The sequence below is a fragment of the Plasmodium gaboni genome, chromosome 13, assembly GCF_001602025.1.
Source record: "Plasmodium gaboni strain SY75 chromosome 13, whole genome shotgun sequence".
Lineage (NCBI taxonomy): Eukaryota > Apicomplexa > Aconoidasida > Haemosporida > Plasmodiidae > Plasmodium > Plasmodium gaboni.
In genome coordinates this window covers 2,116,638-2,141,637 of record NC_031493.1, presented here as the reverse complement: position 1 = coordinate 2,141,637, position 25,000 = coordinate 2,116,638, and the positions used below count along the sequence as shown (strand labels likewise).

The 25,000-nt window shown below is 18.9% G+C and overlaps 5 protein-coding genes across 5 annotated transcripts; 3 read left to right on the top strand and 2 right to left on the bottom strand.

Annotated features, from left to right (window-relative positions):
* Positions 1–2,178: 2,178 nt before the first annotated feature.
* PGSY75_1360700 (putative E3 SUMO-protein ligase PIAS) lies at positions 2,179–6,209 on the top strand (the record flags this gene model as incomplete). The annotated part of the gene is made up of 5 exons (XM_018787632.1): positions 2,179–2,216; positions 2,298–2,662; positions 2,793–3,884; positions 4,011–4,160; positions 4,654–6,209. 5 exons carry the CDS (start codon positions 2,179–2,181, stop codon positions 6,207–6,209), a joined length of 3,201 nt encoding a protein of 1,066 aa, XP_018640374.1.
* A 724-nt stretch (positions 6,210–6,933) lies between these two features.
* PGSY75_1360500 (guanylyl cyclase beta) lies at positions 6,934–18,171 on the bottom strand (the record flags this gene model as incomplete). The annotated part of the gene is made up of 14 exons (XM_018787631.1): positions 6,934–7,093; positions 7,203–12,914; positions 13,156–13,559; positions 13,686–13,905; positions 14,009–14,307; positions 14,446–15,521; positions 15,666–15,922; positions 16,022–16,259; positions 16,379–16,720; positions 16,846–16,998; positions 17,097–17,271; positions 17,444–17,707; positions 17,814–17,942; positions 18,145–18,171. 14 exons carry the CDS (start codon positions 18,169–18,171, stop codon positions 6,934–6,936), a joined length of 9,456 nt encoding a protein of 3,151 aa, XP_018640373.1.
* A 1,020-nt stretch (positions 18,172–19,191) lies between these two features.
* PGSY75_1360400 (hypothetical protein) lies at positions 19,192–20,139 on the bottom strand (the record flags this gene model as incomplete). Its single annotated transcript, XM_018787630.1, has 1 exon — positions 19,192–20,139. The coding sequence occupies one exon, from the start codon at positions 20,137–20,139 to the stop codon at positions 19,192–19,194; it is 948 nt and encodes a 315-aa protein (XP_018640372.1).
* An 880-nt stretch (positions 20,140–21,019) lies between these two features.
* Positions 21,020–22,102, top strand: PGSY75_1360300 (hypothetical protein; the record flags this gene model as incomplete). Its single annotated transcript, XM_018787629.1, has 1 exon — positions 21,020–22,102. The coding sequence occupies one exon, from the start codon at positions 21,020–21,022 to the stop codon at positions 22,100–22,102; it is 1,083 nt and encodes a 360-aa protein (XP_018640371.1).
* A 951-nt stretch (positions 22,103–23,053) lies between these two features.
* On the top strand, positions 23,054–24,531 carry PGSY75_1360200 (conserved protein, unknown function; the record flags this gene model as incomplete). Its single annotated transcript, XM_018787628.1, has 7 exons — positions 23,054–23,202; positions 23,287–23,549; positions 23,661–23,760; positions 23,861–23,925; positions 24,047–24,112; positions 24,205–24,278; positions 24,475–24,531. 7 exons carry the CDS (start codon positions 23,054–23,056, stop codon positions 24,529–24,531), a joined length of 774 nt encoding a protein of 257 aa, XP_018640370.1.
* Between the last annotated feature and the right edge of the window lie 469 nt (positions 24,532–25,000).

The window sequence follows — 25,000 nt, the reverse complement described above, 5'->3', positions numbered from 1 at the left end:
TTAATATATAAAATTAAAATAGTAAACATATCTTATAATTTCTATGGCAAAGCTTTATATATAATGTACTTCGAAAAGATATTAACAATTCTCAATATATATATATATATATATATATATATTGTCATAATATACTTAAATATAAAATTCTCATCAATTCATGAAATCTATTTTTCACAGGATGTAAATATATTTTAATATATTATTATATAAATTCTTTATTTCTTTCGTTTTTTTTTTTTTTTTTTTCTTTTTTTTTTTTTCGGGGAGATGATGGAAATATTAACATATCATTAATAAGTATATATGTATTTTATTTAATATTATCATTTAACTATCAATTTAATTTTTTTTTTTTTTTTTTTTGCTTTTTATAAAGAGCATGGCCTCTTTTAATAATAACTATTCATTCATTTATTATACTTTTTGAAATAAATAAAACCAAGTGCGACCAATGGTGGTTCTTTTTTTTCTTCTTTTTTTTTTTTTTTTTTTATTTAAAAAATAAAATTAAGCCATGGTGTTAAAATTTTTCTTTGAATATAAATATAAAAAATAATATAATATTTATATTAACCATATAATATTACAAAATAAAACATAATACATATATAATTGTTTTTTATTCTTTATATATAAAATAATTTTATATTATATATTTATAATATTTTATAATACATGAAAATTGTATTATATATTTGAATATGAACGAATTATTTATATAATATATAAAAATAATTAGAACAAAAAAAAAAAAATAAATAATAAATAAATAATAACCTTTATAATAATATAATATTATAATTATATTATTATTATATGTTACTTTTATAACATATAAAAATATAGTTTTTTCAATATATAATTTTTACTATATATAATATAATATAATTTAATATAATGTATATATATATTATATATATAATATAGTTAAACAATATATAATATATTATAAAATATATTTAATACTTTTTTAATATATTTATAATATATATATATATATATATATATATTATTTATTTTATATAATAACTGGAATGGAAAAATTTATATATATATTTTTATGAGCTTATTTATTTTTATATAAAAATATATTTCTAATATTTTTATATATTTTATATATTCATTATTTACGTATTATTTTACCCTTTATATATTTTTTTATTTATTTTTCATGGTTATATATAAGATTGTTTTAATATAAATAAATAAATATATATAAATATATATATATATAAATATATATATATATATATATATATATATTTAGTTATAATAAACAAAAAGGAATATTTGTATTAAATATATAATGAATAATTATGTACGTAAATATAATATAAATTTATATATATATTAATAAATAATTTTCTAAGTATTATAAATATATAACAAAAAGCTGTACTTTCATACATATTTATATATATTTATGTATATAAAATAAATATCACATATTTATATGTATACCCTTTTTTTTTATTTCTTCTTTTAATACTTAAGAATATATATATATATATATATATATGCCTTAAAATTTATTATGAATAAATATTCAATGTATATTTATTTACATATGTAATAAAAATTTTTAAAAGTATTATAAGTTTATACTTTGGAAAAAATAAAATTTTTGTCTTTTTTTCAAAAAAATATATGTTTTTTATATACACTTATTTATTATTATATATGTGTCAAATGTTGAGAAAAAACGATATCTTTATGTGGATATGATGTATTTTAGTTTATGAATACATAGAAAATATATATATATATATATATATACATGTACAAATATATATATTCATATATATAATAGTTTATATATATACATACCGTTATTATAACATTCAACTATAATTTTTAATTATGTGTTCTTTAATTTTTTATTTTTTTTTGTGGAAACATTGATTGATGAATGTATTCAAAACATACTTAAGTATAAAAAAATAAGATCTGTAAATATTTTTATTTTATTATCTTTATAATGAAATAATAAAATAAAAAGAAATATTGCTATTTATTTAAGGAATAGTTCGAAATGTGGGACAAGAAAAATATATATATATATATATTTATATGTAAATTGTCAATAAGTATATATAAATATATATTTTATATAATATTTTTATAGAGAGAAAAATATATTTAACCATTACATATATACATACATGCAGGAACACAATGACATACAATGTAAACAATACTAATATGGCTGAATAGTAAGTTTATTTAAATATTTTTGTAACTCTTCAAAAATGTCTATATATATATATGTATATATGTATATATTTTTTTTATAGCTTAAATAAATTAAGGGTGTATGACCTGAATCAGTTATGTAGAAAATTTTTATTACCACAACATGGGAAGAAGGTAGCCATAGTTGAGCGTATATTACAATACATAACTGATGTTGAAAGAGAAGAACAAATATATGAATTCATTTTGGCAACCAAACCATCAATATTTAATATAATAAATGATAAAAGTATGAGTGCAAATATACTTCATGATAGTAGTAAATTATTTTTTTCTAATGTTAATTATGTTACAAATGATCATAATATTAATCTTAATTTTAATAATGTAGATAAACTTGCATATGCAAGCAGTGACACTCCTTCAACGAAAAAAGCTTCTTCTTCTACAGCAAGAAAAAGCAAAGGTGAGTTCTTACTTTTAAAATAAAAATATAAGATATATGAAATTAATGATCATATGTTGGAGAAAAAGGTGTATATATATATTAACCTGTATTTTTATTTATAAATATTATTTTTATTTTATTCTTATAGTCAAAATATACGAAGAGGATAATGAATTTTCGACGTGTGTATGTGGAGGAATGTCTAGAAATATCAGCAGCAAGAACGGAATAGTAAAATGTATTGAATGCAAAAAAAATCAACACATAAGTTGTTATATACCTAATTCATTTATAAATAAGGATTTGAGAAATTATGAAATATTATGTATAGCTTGTCGTATGAAAGATATGGATCCTTTTTATCCTATGAAAAAAGTATTATGGATGAAGAATATAAGTGCGAATACTGAAAAGTTAATGATTAATGCTAGTGATATTAAACAATGGAGAAATGAAAATAAAGATGTTATAGTATTCTGCATTAATTTGGAACCTCAAAATCTAAATAATACAACACCCATAAAACAAGAATGGCCAAAGACATTTAATTTGAAGGTTAATGGAAATATTACCGAAAAAATATTTGAACCCTCATGGGAACATAAAAGAAGAGATAGTCCATTAAAAATTACTCATACATTAAAAGCAGGTATTAATAATATTGATATTATTAGTACAAATTATGATGTACCTAAATTATTTGTTGTTACTTTTGCCCTATGTAAATATGAACCTGAACAAGTCATAATTGAAAATGTTATTTTAAGAAGTTCTTTAAATTTTAAAGATGCAAAAGAGAGAATTGTAAATATATTATCTACAAAACATGATAGTGACGAAGTTATGTGTATGGAAATTAATAGAAAGGTTAGTTTACATTGTCCATTTTCCTTAGATAGAATTTTGATACCGTGTCGAGGTATCATGTGTTCACATATAAAATGTTTTGATTTAAAATCATTCATTGATGTTACGAAAAAAACAAAAGCATTTAATAATCGATGGAAATGTCCTATATGCTCTTTTTATTTACGACCAAAGAGCCTTGTTATTGATACATTTATTACTTATATACTCTCACAAGTGCCCAAAGATATTAAGGAAATTGAGCTAAGTAAACAAGCTGAAATTATTTTCAATAAGAATAATCAGGAACCAAAAGTGATAAAACAGTTGGATGACGTAGACGCACTGGATTTGCAAAAAAAACATATTGATATTAAAAACGAGTATATTATGTGTAAGTAACAAGAAAAAAAAAAAAAAAAAAATGCATCTTCCATATTGGGAGATTTACATAATATGTACATTATATATATATATATATATATTTATTTATTTATTTATATTTATGTCTTCTTTGTAGTCAAATCTAATAATGAACAAAAGAATAATGATAAGTCTTTCAATAATGATGAAATAATAATTTTAGATTCAGACACAGATGATAACAACAATACATATAATGCCAACTGTGATAAATACAATATGGAAAAAAATAATAACATTATACAAGGTATACTATACATTAATTGATATGCTTAGGAAAAAAAAAAAAAAAAAAAAAAATTAAATATACATTATATATATATATATACATATATATATATATATATATATATATATATATATATATATATGTGTATGAATATTTTAATTTATTACACACCTTTTTGTATTTATACATTTTAAACATGATTTCATTATTTCAATAATGATGCCACATTTTTTAAAATTTGTTTTTTTTTTTATGACTTTTATTTTATTCCTATAAATACATATAATATATATATATTATATATATATTTATTAATTTGGCGTGTCTTTTTTTTCATTTTTTTATTTTAATTTTATATTATCCGTATTAATAAAATGAATAAAATTAAAAATAAATTAATTTTATAAATATACCCATAATGGTATATAATTTTTTCTTTTCTTTTTCTTTTTTTTTTTTTTTTCCTTATATCTCATATACATAATTTAATGCTTCTTAACTTCCTCTATAGGCAATCAAGAAGTTATATGTATATCTGATAGTGATGAAGAAAATGTTTATGATAAAAATAAAAATGGTAATAATATTTCGAATGATAAAGGTTCATCTCATAAAAATGGAATAGGATATGAAGATGTAAATACAAGAGTTAATCAAATATTAAAAAGAAATTTATTACAATCAAAAGGTGCAACATTTGTTGGTAGTCCTGAAATATTTTTTAATAATATTGTTCTTGATGTCTTGACTGATTTTAATAATATTCATGTTAATGAAATTTCAAGTATACAAGATTATGATATTATGTTAAAAGAAAAAACAAAGACTATAAGTAATATTAATAAAATTGCCAACATACCTAATGATGATAAAAATGTTACATCTTCTACTACTAATAATATTCATAATGATCTTGATTTGTCTGCTGTAGCTCTCTTAGAATATTACAGTAAAAAAAATAATATTCCTAAGGATTTGTCTTATATAAACTCACATCTCTCCCCCTTTGAGATAAATCCAGTCGAAAATTACCTAAATATTTCTAATCCTTTAGATGAAAATGATAATCGTTTATTAGATACACTAAAAAAGAAGAATGTAGATACTTCAGGGGTTTCAATTGAAAATCAGTTAGATTCTATAACAAAGAGTTTTAATAATATAATTCAAAGTGATAATAAAAATGATAATAATAATAATAATAAAAATAATAATAGTAATATTACTAATAATAATAATAATAGTAATATTACTCATAATAATAATAGTAATTATTATAATCTCAGTAGTTGTAGTGATTATAATAGCAATTATGACAATGATAATTTCATTCCATTCGACGTTTTTAATATAAATGAAGCGCATTTATCATTAGAACAAACCCAACAAATAGTCTCCCCTGATATACTTAATAACACAGATAATAATAATTCTAATATAAATAATAATAATAGAAATTTTTACTTAAAATTTGAAGACAGGTTTAATATGAACAATGATAGAATATTTACAAATAAATTACCAGATGAAAATAATTTCCAAGCTTTAAATGAACTGAATAAAGAACTTAGAAACGCGCACAATCTTAGTATAATGAATTATGATAATACTAATAAAAAAAATAACAACAACAACAATAATAATAATAATAATAATAGTAATAATAATAAGTTAAATAAGAAAAAAAGGAGGAAGAAATATTCAATTACTACAAATATAAATAAAAAGAAAAATAACAAGATTAAACGTAGTAATAATATTAATAATTCCTATTCTAGTTTTAGAAGAATTGATAGTATAGGTAATAATTTTAATTTCTCTATGATAAAGTATAGTAATAAACATAACTCAAATAAAAATAATAATAATTATAATAATAATAATAATAATAAAAATAACAATAATAACAATAAGAGAACAAATACAAATAATAAAACTATTTATCAATATATTAATCATAACAATACAAATCAAAATTTTATCAAACGATTAAGGAAAAATAAACGAATTAGTAAAAAAGACAAAAACCTAAAAGAAAATCAAAAAAAGAAAATGAAACGAAAATAGTATCTAATGATGTAAACCAAAAAAATAATCAAATTAACAATGATATAAATATTGTTTATAGCAATAAAAATAATCAAACAAATAATTATAATATACCGAAACATTTACCTGAACATTTATTTGATCATCAATTTTTTAATGATCTATTATATTAAATGGTTCTTACAATAATATAATATATATACATATATATGTTGTATGTATAATATATTCTTATTTTTTTTGTTCAAATCAATGAATAAACCAAAATGAATAAGTAAATAAATAAATATATATATGTATATATTAATTCTCTATTTCAGAGATACTGTCATTTAATTTTAAATATATATATTTATATATTAAGTTACATAAAAATATCTCAACGTATGAGGTTCATCATTTATATTAAACAGAGGAATAAATTTATGGACTCATGAGAAATTATTTACCACTATTCCTCATAAATATGAAAATATAATACACTTAATATGTCATAATATATATAAATATATATATTTAATATATATACTTTTTTACCTAGTATATGTATACACATTTTATTATATTTTTTCATTAATAGAAGCATAACTTCTGAATATGTTTTTAACGTAACATAAAATATTATTAAAAAATATAAAAATATATATATATATATATATATATATCATGAGTAAGATATTTTAGAAAATTATCTGAATTGTTAAGCATTATTTTATTGTAATTTTTTTATGATTCTTTCTTTTTACGAATGTAATCCCTTTTCTTGACGTAATTTCAATAACGTTGTATAGTCTATAACTTTTGGATCATAATCTTCTTCATAATTTTTATCTTCAATAACATATAGTTTTATATCCTGGTCATTTATATATATGCTTTTGTAGTACCAAAAGTTAAGTTTCCTAAAAAAGGGCAGAAATTATATCTTACACATATTTATATATAATATATAATATATAAATATATATATTATATATTATATATATATATATATTTTTTTTTTTTTTTTACGCCTGTGGTTCATTTTGTATGAAGAAATGCCTAAATTGTTCAGAACAAATTATTTCTCCAGGTATTCCATTCGATTCTATCTTATTAGCTATAAGAACATCCAGACCCCACATATCATATCTTATTCTTACAGAACCTATAATACCACCAACACATGAGCCATAATGTAAACCTATTCTCATATTAAAGTCATGTTTATTGAATTGTATTTTAATAGTATTAATATTATGTAGGATAAGTTTCGCTAGCTTCAATATATTTAATATTCCTTCTAATGCTTCAGTTTCATCAGTTATAGATGAATTTGGCTGACTAGTTGCTACATAAGCATCCCCAATTGTGAATAATTTATATAAACCTAATTTAATTGTATCTTTATCAATTTTAGATATTAATTTTTGTAGTAATTTCAAGACCTCCTTAGGAGATACTGTTTTACTCCATTTTGTAAATCCAACAATATCTGCAAATAAGAATGCGATTTTTTCATGTTTATATGTTAATTGTAAATTATCGTTTTGATATTCTTCTAGAACTTGTCTAGGCAATATTTTTGTTAAGAAATCCTGTGATATTTTCTCCATTCTATTTCTCTTTCTTTTAACTAAGAATTGTATTCTATCTAAATATTCTGAATACCAAAAATAAAGGATATTTATAGATATAAATAAAATAATACTACAACATATATGTGTTTGACATGTGTGTATACTAAATAATTTACTAAATGAATAAATAAGGAATATATAAAAAAATACGAAAAAAAAAAATTTATGTTTAAATAACATATTTTTTATAAATATTAATTGAATACATATTATAAGTTCACTTGCATCTTTCATAAAAAATAATGCTCTTTCATTTTTATTTCCTAATAACATACTATAATGTATACATGATAAATCTATTAATATAATGCCCCAAGAACATAAAAATATATTTAATATAAATATAGTCCACATCATTTTACTTGAATTATTTTTATATTCTTTTAATTTCGTTTTTAATATTATCCATATATATGTTATTATAAATAAATATATTGATCTAATAAGCCATATTATAACTATTGAATCATTATATTTTAACTTCTTTTCATAAAATGATAATTCTATTATATTACATAAACTTAAAAATATTTCTGTAAATATAAATATTATAATTAATTTTTTTGTTAAATCAATATTAATTATTTCTCTATAATAATTTCTAGTATATTCTTCTTCTAGTTCTTCATCATTGAATTTATAATAAAATATGTTAAAATTTTTCACATTCTTTTTATTTAATTGTAAGTTAGATGTTAATTTTTTTAGTAGCTTCTTATCGTAATTATCAAATTGATATGCATAGTCTACATTTTTATTGTTTTCTGGCCCTTGTCCTTTAGATAAGGTCACACGACTATTATTACTATGATGATGGTTCCTACTATCACCATTACTATACTTACTACTATCAGTGTTACTACACTTACTGCTATCATTATATCCATAGTTACTATTATTATTATGACGATTTTTACTAATTTTATTATTATTTCCTTTTATATCTTCTGAATCCTTTGTTTGGAATTTAAATTTTTTAGAAAAACCAAATTTTTCATGCACATCAATACTTTTAAAATAACTTTTAAATAAATTATTGATCTTAGTGAAAACGCTTTTTTTCTTTTTAAGAGATGGACTATGTGTAAAATAATTATATTTATCCTTATTAATTATTTGGCTTTCTCTTATATTGGATATATTTTTAGTATCTTCTTCATTAATAATTTCTGATTCATGATATTTATTATTCAAACTAAAAAAACTAATTTTCTTACCTAATTTATTTTTTCCCTTATTTTTTGATATACTATTCATATCATTTCCATTATTATTCAACTTTATTGTATTATTTATATCGTCACTATATATATGGTTATTATAATATATATTATTACTATGAATTTCATAATCATTTTCTTCCATATCTTTTAAGCCTATAGACAAATTAGTATTAGTTCTATTTAAATATTCTTCATTTTTTCCAGTAAAATTCACCTCTTTTTTTTTCAAAAAATTATTATCATTACTACTTTGTTCGTCACCACTAATAATACTCTTGGCATATTTCTTATTTGTTTTGTTTGTAATCATTCTATTTTTTTTCTTATCATATTTATTTTCCACATTTTTGTTTTTTTTTTTTTTCTTCGTTGGTTTCCTTTCTGCTTGTTTATTAATAGATCCTAATAGTTCCTTATCCTTGTTGACATATTTTTTTTTTCCTTTCATTTTTTCTTGTTCATCTAAGTGTTCATATAAATTGATGCTATATTTTCTTTTTTCATCTCTTGAAAAATTAATGTGTATATTATTATCTCTATAAGGGTAAACACATTCGACATTATTATGAAAACATTTATGAGTCTTCTTTTTATCTTCTATTTGTTCTTTTTTATGTTTTGATATATGTATAAAACATTTTTGCATACTTTTTGAATCATCTTCTTTATTATTGTCATTGTCTCCATTTTCATTAGTGACAAAATATTTGAACTTTTTTTTTTTTTCATTAAGATTTATATTTTTTGTTTTATTTCTTGACATACCATTATTATTCTTTAATTTTTTTTCCTTTCTCCTTACGTCATAGTTATTCCTTTGGAGTAAACGTTTTTTCTTTATATATATTTTAGTAAAAAGATCATCAAATTTTATAATTTTTTTATTTTTTATAAGACTTTTATTATCATATTTTAAAGAATCAGAAGAATACTCATTATCTGAATAATACAAACTATCTGATAAGAAATTATAAGAAACACCATCATTAGTTGAAGATGTATAATTCAGATATCCATTTGATCTTATATTTTTATTCTTGTTCTTATTTTTTTTTTTATTTTTCAATGAATTATAATTCTGTAAAAATTTGCTAAAATTAAAATTTGGATGATCAAATTTTTTTTGAAAATCTTTTCTTTCTCTAATATATTTTATCACAAAATTATTTTCATTATCACAATATTTTAGACTACTAGATGATGAATAATCATTATAAGGAAAGTTATCATTATTATTATTATTATTTATTTTATTTTTTTCTATTTTTTTTTTTATTCTCCCTTCCTTGGTAAATTTTATAAAAGGAAATATTTTCTTTGTTTTGTCATATGACAAATTTCCTACAATTTCTTTTTCCCTTTTCTGGTGATTATAATTATATTCTTTTATATTGACAGGTGAAGTAAACATTTCATCAGATACAATTGTGTTTATTTCTTTTTTTTTCTTTTTTCTCTTCATATTATTATCAACTATATCACCTATTAAATGTAAAGGTGATTCTAATATATATGATGTATTTCTTTTAAACTTTTCACTTTCGCCTTTTTTATCTAAAAGAAGATAATCTGATTTTTTATATTTAGTATTTTTATAATGTTTTATAAATGATCTATTTTCCATGCTGTTACTTTCATAATTTTTTTTATAGAAATATTTTATTTTTTTATCATACATGTTAAATATATCTCCTATTAATTTATTCTCATTATTTGTATCACTTTTCATTTTTTTATATCTCTTTTTATTTATCTTGTAATCTAATAAATGTATATCCGAATGTTTAACAACTTCATCCAATGGATGATACATCCTATCACTCTTTTTATCTCTGCTTTTTTTATCAATTCGTTTACTACAAGAACTATCAATTTTATTTTTCTTTCTGTTATGTTTAATAACCATATCTTTCTTATCTTTTATTTGCACTTCATTTATACCAGTAATAGAATTACTTCTTGACTTATTAATAGATATAAGACTTTCCTTACTAATATTACTACTATTTGACTTATTAATAGATCTAATATGTTCCTTACTAATATTACTATTACTTGACTTATTAATAGATATAATACCTTCCTTACTAATATTACTGCTACCTCCTTTACTATTCTCCCTTTCTTCATATATCGATTCAGTTTCACTACCCAATTGAGACAATAACAAATTAGAAGATGAATAATAATTTAAGGACTCCCCCTTCCTTTTTATGTCATCTAAAATGTCTACTAGAAGATATGTCTTCATTTTACCCTTTCCTTTTATAAAAACCTTTCTTTCTTTCCATACAAATGTGTTATCTTCCTTTAAATATTTATACGTATCATATGAAACATGAATATGATCAGGGAGTGAAGTAGATTTCATTCTTGACGCTGTATTTACAGTATCTCCAAAGAGAGCATATTGTGGTTTCACAGATCCAATAACACCACTTATAGCTTTTCCTGTATGTATCCCAATTTTGAGACTAATATTTTTATTTATATATTTATCATATGAAGTAGAATTATCAGAAAAATGTTCACGTGTATCTAATACTTTATATGATATATAATATTTGGCACTAAGCTGAGCAATAGCTAATTTTATTGCACATTTTGTATCATACATAATTTTGTCTAAATCATTATTTTTCTTTTCACTTAATCCAGAAGCTGCTAAATATGATTCAAATACGGTTTCTATTTTAATACAATTAAAATATTTTATACATTTATCAAAATATAAATATAAATTATCTAATGTTTCTACTAATATATGTGGTTGTAATGTAGATACCATATTTTGAAAATCATCAATATCACAAAATATTACAGATATTATACCTCTATCTTCACCAGATATATTTTTTCCAACCATAATACCATCATTTTTAGGGTCACTAATTAATAAATATTCTACTAAAAAATTTGGTAACATCGTATGTAGTATTTCAATTTGTTTAGCTAGATTTACTTTCTGTTTATATCTAAATAAGAATTTTTTCTTCAAATAAAATATCTCATAATATTTCATAGATAAACAAATCAAAGTAAAACTTAATAAACTTATAAGGAAGATAACTATTTGTTTTTTACATAAACATGATATATTCATATGATCTAAATTATTTATTGATAAATATGGATTACTGCAAAAATGAGTACATATATCTATCATATTCTTATTCTTCTCATAATAAACCCAAAATGTTAATAAGAGTATACTTATACATACTAAAAGAGCTTCTAATATTTTAAAGGACATAAAAAATATATAAGATACTGTAAAGGAATAGGTAATTAATACATTTAAAATATCATTACTAATATTATCATATAATTCTATACAAAATCCACATATTAATAAAAATCTACTCAAAAAAAAGAAAAATGTAGAAGTAGCTTTATTCCTTATTCTTATATATATTAATAATACACATGAAAATACAAAATATATAATATAAAATATTGTTATATAATGTATATTCGATTTTATATTTATATCAATTATTGTTTGGGATGAAAATATTATAATATAAATAACAAATAATAATATTACAATTATACGTAATTTTAATTTATTCCCTTTCTCATATGTTTTATATTCTAAATTTAATTGTTGATTCCTGTATTTTACATTAATATCTATAACTTTTCTAAATGTATCATATAAAAATTTACTTCTCTTAGATTTGTTATAATATGTAGGATCATCTTTTATCTTATATATTTTAGGAGTTGGAATGTGTTTTAATAATAAATCATTTTTTTCAAATTTTTCAAATTTATTTATTCCTTTTATTTTCCGTTGTGATAAAGGTTTATCATTATTATGACAGAACATTCTACGAAGAAAATATTTTCTTAAATAGTCTGAAATATCTGGGTATATTCTAAAAACAAAATATATATATATATATATATTTGTATTTTTATTTTTACTTACATTTATAAGAAAAATATATAAATATACCCATTTATACGTCAAATAGGTTGAATATAAAACATATAAATTTTATACACAAAAGAAACTAGAAAACATATCATATATACATATATATATATATATATATATATATATATCAAACACATTGTTCTTTTATCATGGTGATTTTTTTTTGTACGTATTATTACTTATTCCTTATATATTTCATAAGCTTATCAATGATAAAATTCATATATAAAATAGGAAAGAGAGATGTCCAGAAATATATATTTTCCATTTGAAAAAGACTAAATTCACATTTCCCATTTTTTATACAATCTACTAAAGTAAATATATTAACATATATAAACAATATACCTATAATTAGAACTGCCATAATAAAAAAATATATGTGCCATGTTTTTGAAAGTAAAAGAATTTTTTCTGTGGTTATAAAAACATTTAAAATAAATATATGAAAAGTAAATTCACGATGAGTAATCAAATGAAATACATTTAATCGTAATATATAATATGAAGTAAGGGAAATTAGTATGGCTTCAATTATTGTTAAAAGTATAATATTATTGTTCAAAAAATATTTCCTTCTCGACTAAAATGAAAAGTATATAAATATAAATATATATATATATATATATATATATATATTACAAATTCCATGTAACATTATCTTTTCTTCTTAATAATTTTTTTACTTTCTTTGTCTTATAATTATTACTAGCTGATATATATAAGGTACTCTCCTTACAAATTTATATGGTAAATCTATTTCATAGGCAGAAAATGCTATGATAAGAAAGTAGTGCAAAAGAGCAAACGTTGTTTGGGTATATAATATGGAAGATGCTGAAGATCCCGAAAAATAGTTATCAAAATTGTGGAAAAAATAAAATGAGACAACAGTAATTTTTAGGTATATTATCCACAAAAATACCTTGCTATATTGAAATAATAATATATATATATGCATATATATATATATATATATATATATATATATATTATACATCCATAATTATAATTATTTTTCCTTTTTGTTACCAAAGGGAAAATCTGTTTAGCCTTCCTAATATAAGCAATTCACTAATAAATTTAAATTCTTGCAATACATAATCTGATATATTATATAAGATGTTTACATGCTCATTCAAACTTAAACAGACACTTATAGATGAATATTTTAATAAGTAAGCATCATTTAACGTTGTTCCTATTCCTAGGACTGTCAATTTAGGCCTTGTTAAAGCATACAAGGTTCTAATAATTTTTCCTTTTGTCTCATTTTGCAATTTACAAAATAAGACTACAGTAGCTCTCATGGCTATACATAATAATATTTTCTAAGTAAAAAAAAAAAAAAAAATTTACACTGTAAGTTATATATTGTGTTATTTTAATAATATATATATATATATATATATATATATCAATATATTCATATTTATATTTTAGATATCTTCTCTTTTTATTAATTTTACCATTGATTCTACATTTGTCATAATATTTTTTATACTCTCATCATTTATGACTAGAGCATAAGAATTTGATTTTAACTTATACAAAGACGATATAAAATTATGGAATAATATATTAGCACCTTCTTCATGTGTATTTTTTAAATTATAATAATTAATTAAAAATAAGTTAGAAGATGATTCAATTAAATTACATTGAAGAGCTGTTAAATATGTATCCTTTGAACATTCATTTGCAAATATCCACGATCTAATATCAAAATTTATTACATCATTGAATGTTTGTTTGACTCCTTCTTTTAACTCATTTTTCAATCCTATAATTCCAATAACTTCTAAATCATATAAAAAAAATAATTTAATCAAATCATAAAATTTGAAAGATAATTTTTTACTTGCACTTTTTAATATAATATATTTTGCTATATCTTCATTACTTATTTGTTTTTTACATAATATTATAACTTTTAAATAATTTAAGGTATATATTTTTATAGCATTCTTTATTTTCTTTATGTTATTCTTCTCTTTAGATATGTATGGAAGAATATTAAAATCATATCCTCGTACATATAACACTCCTCCTTCCTTTTCATTATTTATACTATGTCCACATTTTAAAATACACATAGAAAATTTATTACTTCTTAAGAAATCATGATAACAAGTTAAAAAATATACTTTACATTCTTTCACTAAATTATAAAGAAATAATGTATTCTTATAACAATAAATAGAGAATCCTGTATTCCTTATAATATTATATAAACATATATCTTCATATTCAATACTATTGATATTTTCATCATCTGAATGTTCCATATTATTATATTCATCATGATCATTTTCATGATCTTCTTCATTCTCCGTTTCAAACTTACTATATGTTTCCATAAAATTATCACTTTTGTATTCGTTCAAACTTATATCTAGGCACTTTTCATTATATATAATTATTCTATTACACCCACATAATCCTAAAATAAACTCTTCAATCTTAACGGATTGGATATTTTCTTTTTGAGAATCTTCACAAATTTCTTGACAGTTGTAACTGAGTTGATCATTTTCACAAATTTCTTAAACAAAAAAAAAAATAAAATAAAATAAAACAAGAAACAAATATATATATATATATATATATATATATATATATGTATTTATTTATATGTATGTTAATTTTTATATGATATGTTTTATATTATCATAAATTTTGATATTACGATTGTATCCAATAGTCAGCTGAGATTTTACAAAACTCGTTAGTTTCACATTTTTGTTAAGAATTTCTTCGTTCACATAATTTTTATATTTTTCTTTCAATAAATTTGATAAACTACTGGAATATGGATTATATATTGATGATATTTTATTTTCGAATAATTTCAAAAAGGAGCAAAAATCGCGAGTTGGGAAAAAAATATTTTCAGGATCTTTGAATATCCTTTCATCCAAGTTCAAAAGTTTGGAAACACTTTTTCTAAAACGGATAAATATATAAACACACAAGTTCACAAATATATATATATATATATATATATATGTATATATGTTGGGATATTGTTTTTTTCATTTGAACCTTTCTGAATCTAGTATATTCAATGTAGGTAATTTGAAATTTTTGCGTGAACATATTAAATCTTTTTTGCCATACATAACATTATTAATTACACATGATACTAACAGTTCTTTCCTTTTTACAAGGACACCATTTCTTGATGTTGCTAATAAATCTACATTACCTAAGGCATCATTTTTATTTTTATTAAAAACTTTGGGCTTTTCAGATTCAGTGTTTCTCATCCTTAGGTCATTTTCTATAAAATATATATATATATATATATATATATATATATATATTTAGTGAATTTGTTCAAATAGTCTATAGATTCACATATATATATATATATATATATATATTTGTTTACTCATATACCTATTCTCAAACTTTGTATAATATAAATTAAACTCTTTTCTGAATACATCATAATAGGCAATACCAATATATACAAGCCAACAAAATCCTCCAACATACTAAGGAAAGAATCTCTTGAATTTTGAAAGGAGCTTTTTTTGTGAAAAAATACTATTTTTATAACAACGCTTAGGACAACAAAAAAGAAGTACATGAATATTAAGTAATATACAATATTATTCATTTTTATGCAGAATGTTTTATTTTCTTCGATCTTCTGTGGAATATTCAAATTCTTCTTAGTATCAGCACCTGTATATACAACTACAGCGTCTATATATTCTGCCCCTTTCAAAACGGAGGCTTAAATAAAAATAAATAAATAAATAAATAAATAAATAAATAAATGAGTTCATTCAAAAGAATGATTTAAATGTATTTTATTGTATCTGTATTAATAAAATATATATACTATATTTCTATTTTACATTGTAGAGCGAAGTTTTGATAATTCAATAATAGTGAGCGTGGATGTTTATCCAACTTAAAATTCCCTTGAAAGCAAAATATATTTTTATTGGGCAATTCACACCTTATTACGCCATTAATTTCGGATAACATTTTTAGGTAATCCTTATCAACTAAGAATATGAAAAGATTTTAAGTATTACATATAAATAAAAATAAATAAATATATATATATATATATATATATATTATGTTATTTATAGTATCCTACTTTTATATTTATCAACTGCATATTTAATACTCTTTCTAAAAAGCCCATCTATTTTAAAAGAATCAACTATTGCATTTGCATTATTCTTAACATATAAAATTACCACATCAGCTGGAAATTCATCTCCTTGAAATATTCTTATGATATTCCCAACCTTTATATCTTTCGTCATAACCTATGTAAATATATATATTATTAAAAGGTATAAAAATAATATGAAGGAAATATTATTTTCTATGAATTATGTAACACAAACACAATATAAATAAATAAACATATATATATAAATATATATATATGTAAATAATATTTTATTTTATTTTATTTTTTTTTTTTTTATTTATTACCTTTTCAAAGTAAGACATTTTTGGTACTATCCTTAGGTAATATTGAGAGTTAGCATTTTTTACGTCTTTCAGTTTTTTTAGTTCAAAAAGACTTTCTATAACAATTAATAGGATAATGTTAAAAAATAAAGAAATAGCTGTATCGATAAATAAATATTTTTTTGTTTCGCCATGATTTATTTCGGAAAATATATAAACAGTCAAAAATAGTGAGTATACAAGAATGGCATCAAAAGATATTAATCTTCGTATAAAATTATATAACTATAGGAAGAAAATATATATATATCCACATGTAACTATATATTTATTTAAAATAAAAATAAATATACACATATATATATATATATATATATATATATAACATTACGGAGAAATTATATATTCTGAAATAATTTCTACAAAATTTTTGTATATCATCTTCTGATGTTGGATTTATTATGACTTTTCTATATATTTTATTATTCGTTCCTAGAAATTTTCTCTTTCCATTTATATTCTACACTCAAAATAAAATGAATTCAATAAATGTATTCCCCATTAATACAAAAAAAAAAAAAAAAAAAAAAAAATTAAATAAAAATAAAAAGATAAAATTTTAGTTTGTAAAAGAAACATAACAAATTGATCTACAGATATATTTCATAATCTCTCTATATAATATATATATATATATATTTTTTTTTTAAACCTATCTTTACCATTAAAGACAACGTTTGTGTCTTCATTTTATTAACATTTTTTAATATTAAATTTATATTTAATGAAAAAATATATTAAAGACATATAATATATTTTATATGAGAAAAACATGCTTTACAACATCAAAAAAAAGAAATATATTATACATATATATATATATATATATATATATATATATTCTTACACAATGTATGTATATTTTTATTTTTGTGTCCCATATAAATATGTACTGTTCAGATATATTTATTTTAAAAATATAAATAAGAAGAATTGAACATATGTTTTAAAATCTTTATTAGGGAATATACAATATACAAAAATTTTTACATTCGATATACACATAGTATTATATAATTATTTTTCATTTTATACTTTTTATACTATTTTTAAAGCATATGTGAAAAACTTAAAATTTTTTTTCTTCTTTTAAATAGTCTTATTAGTACGCATATAATATATATTGAAATATATAATCCATAAACAGAAATATGTGTGACTAATATATATATTTTTAATTTTTAAAAATTAATATTACAATTTTATGTGTATGTTGTTTTTTACACAAAAATGAAATATATTATAAATAAATATGACATCAAAAAAAAAAAAAAAAAAAAAAAAAAATATAAGATAAAATACAAAAGATAAGATAAAATACAAAATATATGATAAATATATAAAACAAAATAAACAAAACAATAATTTATAGAAATAACATAATATTCTATATTCATTCAAAGTTCTTAAAAGAAAAATATGAATGTATAAAAAAATCAATTTTGTTATTTATATAACAAATTATAGAAAAAATGCACTACAAAATGGGTAAATATACATATGATTGTTATGTATATATACACATAGGGATGTATATTAATTTAAGAAAAAAAAAAAAAAAAAAAAAAAAAAAAATATATATATATATATATATATATATATATATATTTATCAAGTCCAATTTATGTTAATACAATATATATGTATATCTCTTTAATGATTTTTATTTTTTTTTTCATATAATATAATTTAGCTTTAACAACTATAACTTATTCTCTATATAATTCTTTCAATACACTCATTTTTCCAGAATAAAATCCAGAAAAATACCAAGACATTAAATACATAAAAAGTTTTTGTAAATCTTTATTTTGATTTGAAAAATTATTATTTTCAGTGTCATCTATAATTTTTAATTTTTTTAATATAAATGAGTCATAATTAGAATTAATATAATTATTTTCATTAATTAAGGTATTTTCTTTTTCTTCTAAACATAATAATTGCGGTGCTAAGAATATATTTAAATCTTCTATATTATTATTTTTATTTTTTATATATATATCACTTATTTCTTTATTAAATTTTTTAAACATATCATTGAATGGTACTACAGGTGGCATAATTAGGTTCTTTATAATATCATCATCCATATTAATAAGCTTTGAAGTTTCATAATTATTCTCAATATCATTTTGTGTTTTTAAGATGAGTTCATTAGAACTTTCAACGAAGTCTTCATCATCATAATCAAAATTATAATCATTAATATTAAGGTAATTTCTCTTTCTTTTTCTTTCCCTTTTTTTTTTATTTATTTCTTTTGATTCGTTATTATTAAATGAATATATATTGCTATTGTTTGTATTATAATTTTTGAACTCATTTGTATAATTTATATCTTCATTTATAATATCATCATCATTTTTTTTTTTTATATTTAGAATATCTTCATTGTATATCTTATTATATGGTATATCACCATCATCCATAGTATCTAGTACTTTTAAATTATCATCAGAAATATTATTTTCTTTAATAAAATTATTTAATTCAATATTCTTTGTAACCAAGAAATTCTCATAGTGTAAATTCTTTTCAAATGTAGACTCTAATATATTTTTTATGCATATACCTATAACATTTTCATCATTTATTTCGTTTGTTTCTTCATCATTAATTTCACAATTATTATTTTTTATATTCTGTTCATTCATTTTATAAGATATTAATATATATTATTTTTGAACATTTTTTTTTTTTTCTTTATCTTTCTTATTTCATTGTAGGAGTTTCTTAGAAATTTTATAGTAATAGGAGTAGCAATATATGTAATTATTAAAAGTCCTTTCGAAAAAAAAAGAAATTAAAAAAAAAAACTAATACATAAATAATAAATAATATATATATATATATTTATAATAATAATAATACATGAATAATTTATTTATTCACATATTATTTATATTTTAATAACTTCATAATATACATAAAAAAAAAAAAAAAAAAAATAAGCGCCCATCATTTATTATATATATATATATAGATTATATATGTTATGGAAATTTTTTCTTTATGTACATATTTTAAATATGTTTTGTAAGAAATACAGTTATGTATATCTATCTAAGGTTTATCCACCCAAGTGTCATATGAATTATTTTAAAAGAGTATAATGATATAACATAATATATATAAAATGTAATAATTCTATAATATCCAGCAACAAAATGTTATATATATATATATATATATATATATATATATATTTTTGTATATGTAAATTTTTGTTTTATTTTTACTGCTTTATTTTGTGAATATATATTTTGGAACATAAAATGATATAAAATATATGTATAAATATAAAATAATTTATATTACAAATATAAATATAGAACTTATTCTTTATTTCACCATGTTTATAAAAAGATATTTGTGTGTCATTATATCATCTATATCTTTCTAGGACGTTTATTTTGGCTATTTTTTTTGTTCTTATTATATATATATATATATTTATATTTATATTTATATTTATTTATTTATTTATTTATTTATCATATTACCAAATGAATAGATTAGTTTTCATTAAAAAGTATGTCATTTTTTATTTTGTTTTTGTTTTTTTTTTCGTTTTTTATAAACTATAATAATCCACACATATTTTATAATGACAATCCAAAATTAAAAGTATTGTTTGATCGCATTTGCCATAAAATATTTTCATCTGAACATATCAGAAATGTCAATAGGAAAAAAAATGGAATAGTAAAAGGCTGTATTTTTAATGAAAAGGAAATAGAAAAGAAAAAAAATTCAAGTACATTTGAATGCATAAATCAAAAGTTGTTAAAAAATAGTAAAATGTTATTTTACTTTTGGTCTAATAATTTACAGAAAATAAGAGTTAATGAAATAATGGAAAAAGAAAAAATATTTATTGACCTAGATGAAGAACATAATTATTTAAAAAAAGAAAATATACATGAATTAAATTATATTGATTTATCAACTTTTCATACATATTGTTCATTTTATAAATTAAGTGTACTAGATTTATTATATGATGATAAAAAAATAAATTATTATAGTAAAAGATATTTTATAAAAACTGATCATTTAAATAGTGATCCATTAAATGAAAATGCAACTATTTTTATTTGGGGTAATAAATATAAAAATTTACAAAATTCAAAAAATTATATTTATAAAAAATTTCATAATATATTATACTATTATATTACTATCCTTATTAACAATATATTGAATCATACATTTTATTTTGTCTTTAATATAAATAAAAAAAATAATTATGAAAATTTTATTATTTATAAAAACAAATATATATATCCATTTAAAAATATTCAAATTAATTATCATAAAGACAAATATATAAATAATAGTATTTCTTTAAAAAATACAAAACTACATAATAATAAGGAAACAATATCTGATTTTTACATAGTGGAAATTTGTCATTCCTTAAATGGTATAACATTCAAACAAAATTATAATATCTTAAAGAAAAAATTAAACAACATATATTTTAATATAGAATTTGTTACATATATATTTCAATTCCCTCCAGTATTCTATCACATAATATTTATTATATTATTTTCACTACTAATTACTTATATATTCTATAAAATTTTTATCAAATATAAAAGGTACATATGAACGAAAAAACAGGAAAAAGGAAAAAAGAAAAAGAAATAAATCAACAAGGTAAAAGAATTAATATAAATAAATAATAAAATATAATATATATGTAAATATATATGTGATTTTTTTATTTCTTCCACTATTTATTTATTTATTAATTTTTTTTTTTTTTTTTTTTTTTTTTTTTTTTAGGCTATAGTTAGATTTTTTTTAGGTTTTAAAAAAAAAATATATTTATATATATTATAACATATAGATAAATATACATATATTATTTTATATATATATATATATGTAGATTATATATATAATATGTACACATATATATTATATGAGATTTCAAATATGCTAATTAAAAATTATATATATATTATATATATATAATATTTTATTTATAATTATAATATTAGGTAAACAAATATAAATATTGATTTTATGGAATTTTTTTTTTTTTCTTTATTTTTTATATTTTTAAAAGTTATAAATATTATATAATTTTTTTTTTTTTTTTCTTAACTCTTTTTAATTTATATATACTTATATTAACTTATAAGTATTATTCATATATATATATATTATTAATTTATAAAACATATTAAAATAATTCATAACCCTTATCTCTTTATATCATTTATTTTAATATATTTCTTTTATTCTGTTCTTAATTTTGTTCTTTGTTTGTTTTTATTTAATTTTTTTTTTTTTTTTTTTTTCTTTTTTATTTGTTTGTGAAATGTTTAAAAATATTTTTATAAAAGAAACATCTTTTTTTTAATACTGTTCATTAATATGACACGTATGTTTAAAACAAAAGGAAATTAGGACTATACTTGTGCTATAAATTTCTTGCTTATATATATATATATATATATATGTATGTATGTATTAATATCCATGTAGAATAAAATAATAATATATAGTATGATAACTAAATATATATAGTACCAATAAAAATAGAATTAAAAAATGGATGCACTAATATTAGATGAACAAATAAGGATTTATGCCTTATTACCTATATTTGTAATTGTTGTTTTAGTATGTATAATAAAGAGTAATCTAGCTCAAATGATTCATCCAGGTCCTAAAACTGACATGGAAAAGCTAAGCCAGAAGTAAGCACTAATGCATTGTTTATATATATATATATATATATATATATATTGAATTTATTTATTTTTTATTTTTTTTTTACATAGTAATTATTTATCGAGGTTTAATTTGTTAAAGTCTAATAGTGGAATGCTCAGTCCTTTAGCTTTTATAAGTAGAAAACTTTTTTATAATAAACCAGAAGTTGGCTATTTCAATGATTTACCTGAACAAGTTAATCCATTTGATGCACTTTTAAAACAAGACCCATCTGACTTATTTGGAATGATGAAAAATCAAATACCATTTTTAGTTCTTCAGTTGGGTTTAGGTTTTTTAATTAATTTATTCTTCTCTGGATATTTAGTTGGTACGTACATATTAGACAAAAAAAAAAATAATATAAAATAAAATAATAAGATAATAAAAAAAAATATATATCTCTCTCTATATATATATGATGAATTTTTTTTTTATGCAGCAAAAATACCCTTTCCATTGACTTACAAATTTAAATCTACATTACAAATGGGTATGGATATTGAATTATTAGATATGAAATTCGTATCGTCTCTTTCTTGGTATGTTTATAAATAATTTAACGCAGCATTAAAAATTAAATAAATATATATATATATATATATTTATTTATTTATATGTATATATTTATTTTAATTGTAGGTATTTTCTTGTCATGTTTGGATCGAGTGGTTTAATAAGCATTATTGATTACTTTGTTCTTCAAGGTAATAATCATTATACATATTAAAAATAATTTATAATCACATAGTTATTGTTACAAATAGAGTATATATTATATAAAATTGTTTTTTTTTTTTTTTTTTTTTTTTTTTTTATTATATATAGATAAGGACAGATCACATAGTAGCACCATGGATAACTTAATGGCTACTCATAATCCTTTGGCAAAACGTAACTAATTTAATATAAAAAATAAATAACCTTTTAAGTATATTTTTTTATTTATTATTATATTTTTTTACTTTATTTATGAAATATTTTAGCACCTGGAAATATGAACAATATACCCGACTTGAAGAAATTCTTTAATAAAAAGAAAGAAGAACTTGATAATCTGGTATTTAAAATAAAAAAAAAAAAAATAATAAATAAAATAATAAAAGTTACGAATATATATTTATATTATTTTTATTAATACTTTTTATTTTTATACCAGTCTTTTACACATTTTACTTTTCTATTTGTGTCATTTATTTTAACCACTATATATACATTTATTCATTTATTTATTTTATTATAATTTATTTTTTTAGAAATATGAATTTTTACTGGAAAATATTGAATATGACCTTTTAGAAAAATGGGAATAAACAAATTGTTAAATTTTTTTTTCTCTTTTTTTTTTTTTTTTTTTTTTTTTTTTTACTTATGATTGAATAATATATATTATAAATATTTTAATTCATTATATTTTAAATATGCTGTATATAAAATATATGTATAAATATATATAATATAAATATATATTTTGTCGAAATGTTTGAATAATAATACTTATGTATCTCTAATTATTATATTAATAAATATAAATATATATTTTTATTTATTTTATTTTTTTTTAAATGACAAAATAACTTTTTTTTTAAGTATAATAATATGTATATTAATATATATATATATATATATATATATATATATTAATTAATATATATTTTTTCTCCCATATTAATATAGTATGCTGGAATTTTATTATTATATATTTTTTAATAATTTGTAATTTATTAAAATAATGTATTTGAAAAAATATAAAAAGATTTATATATTTTTATAAATTTTATT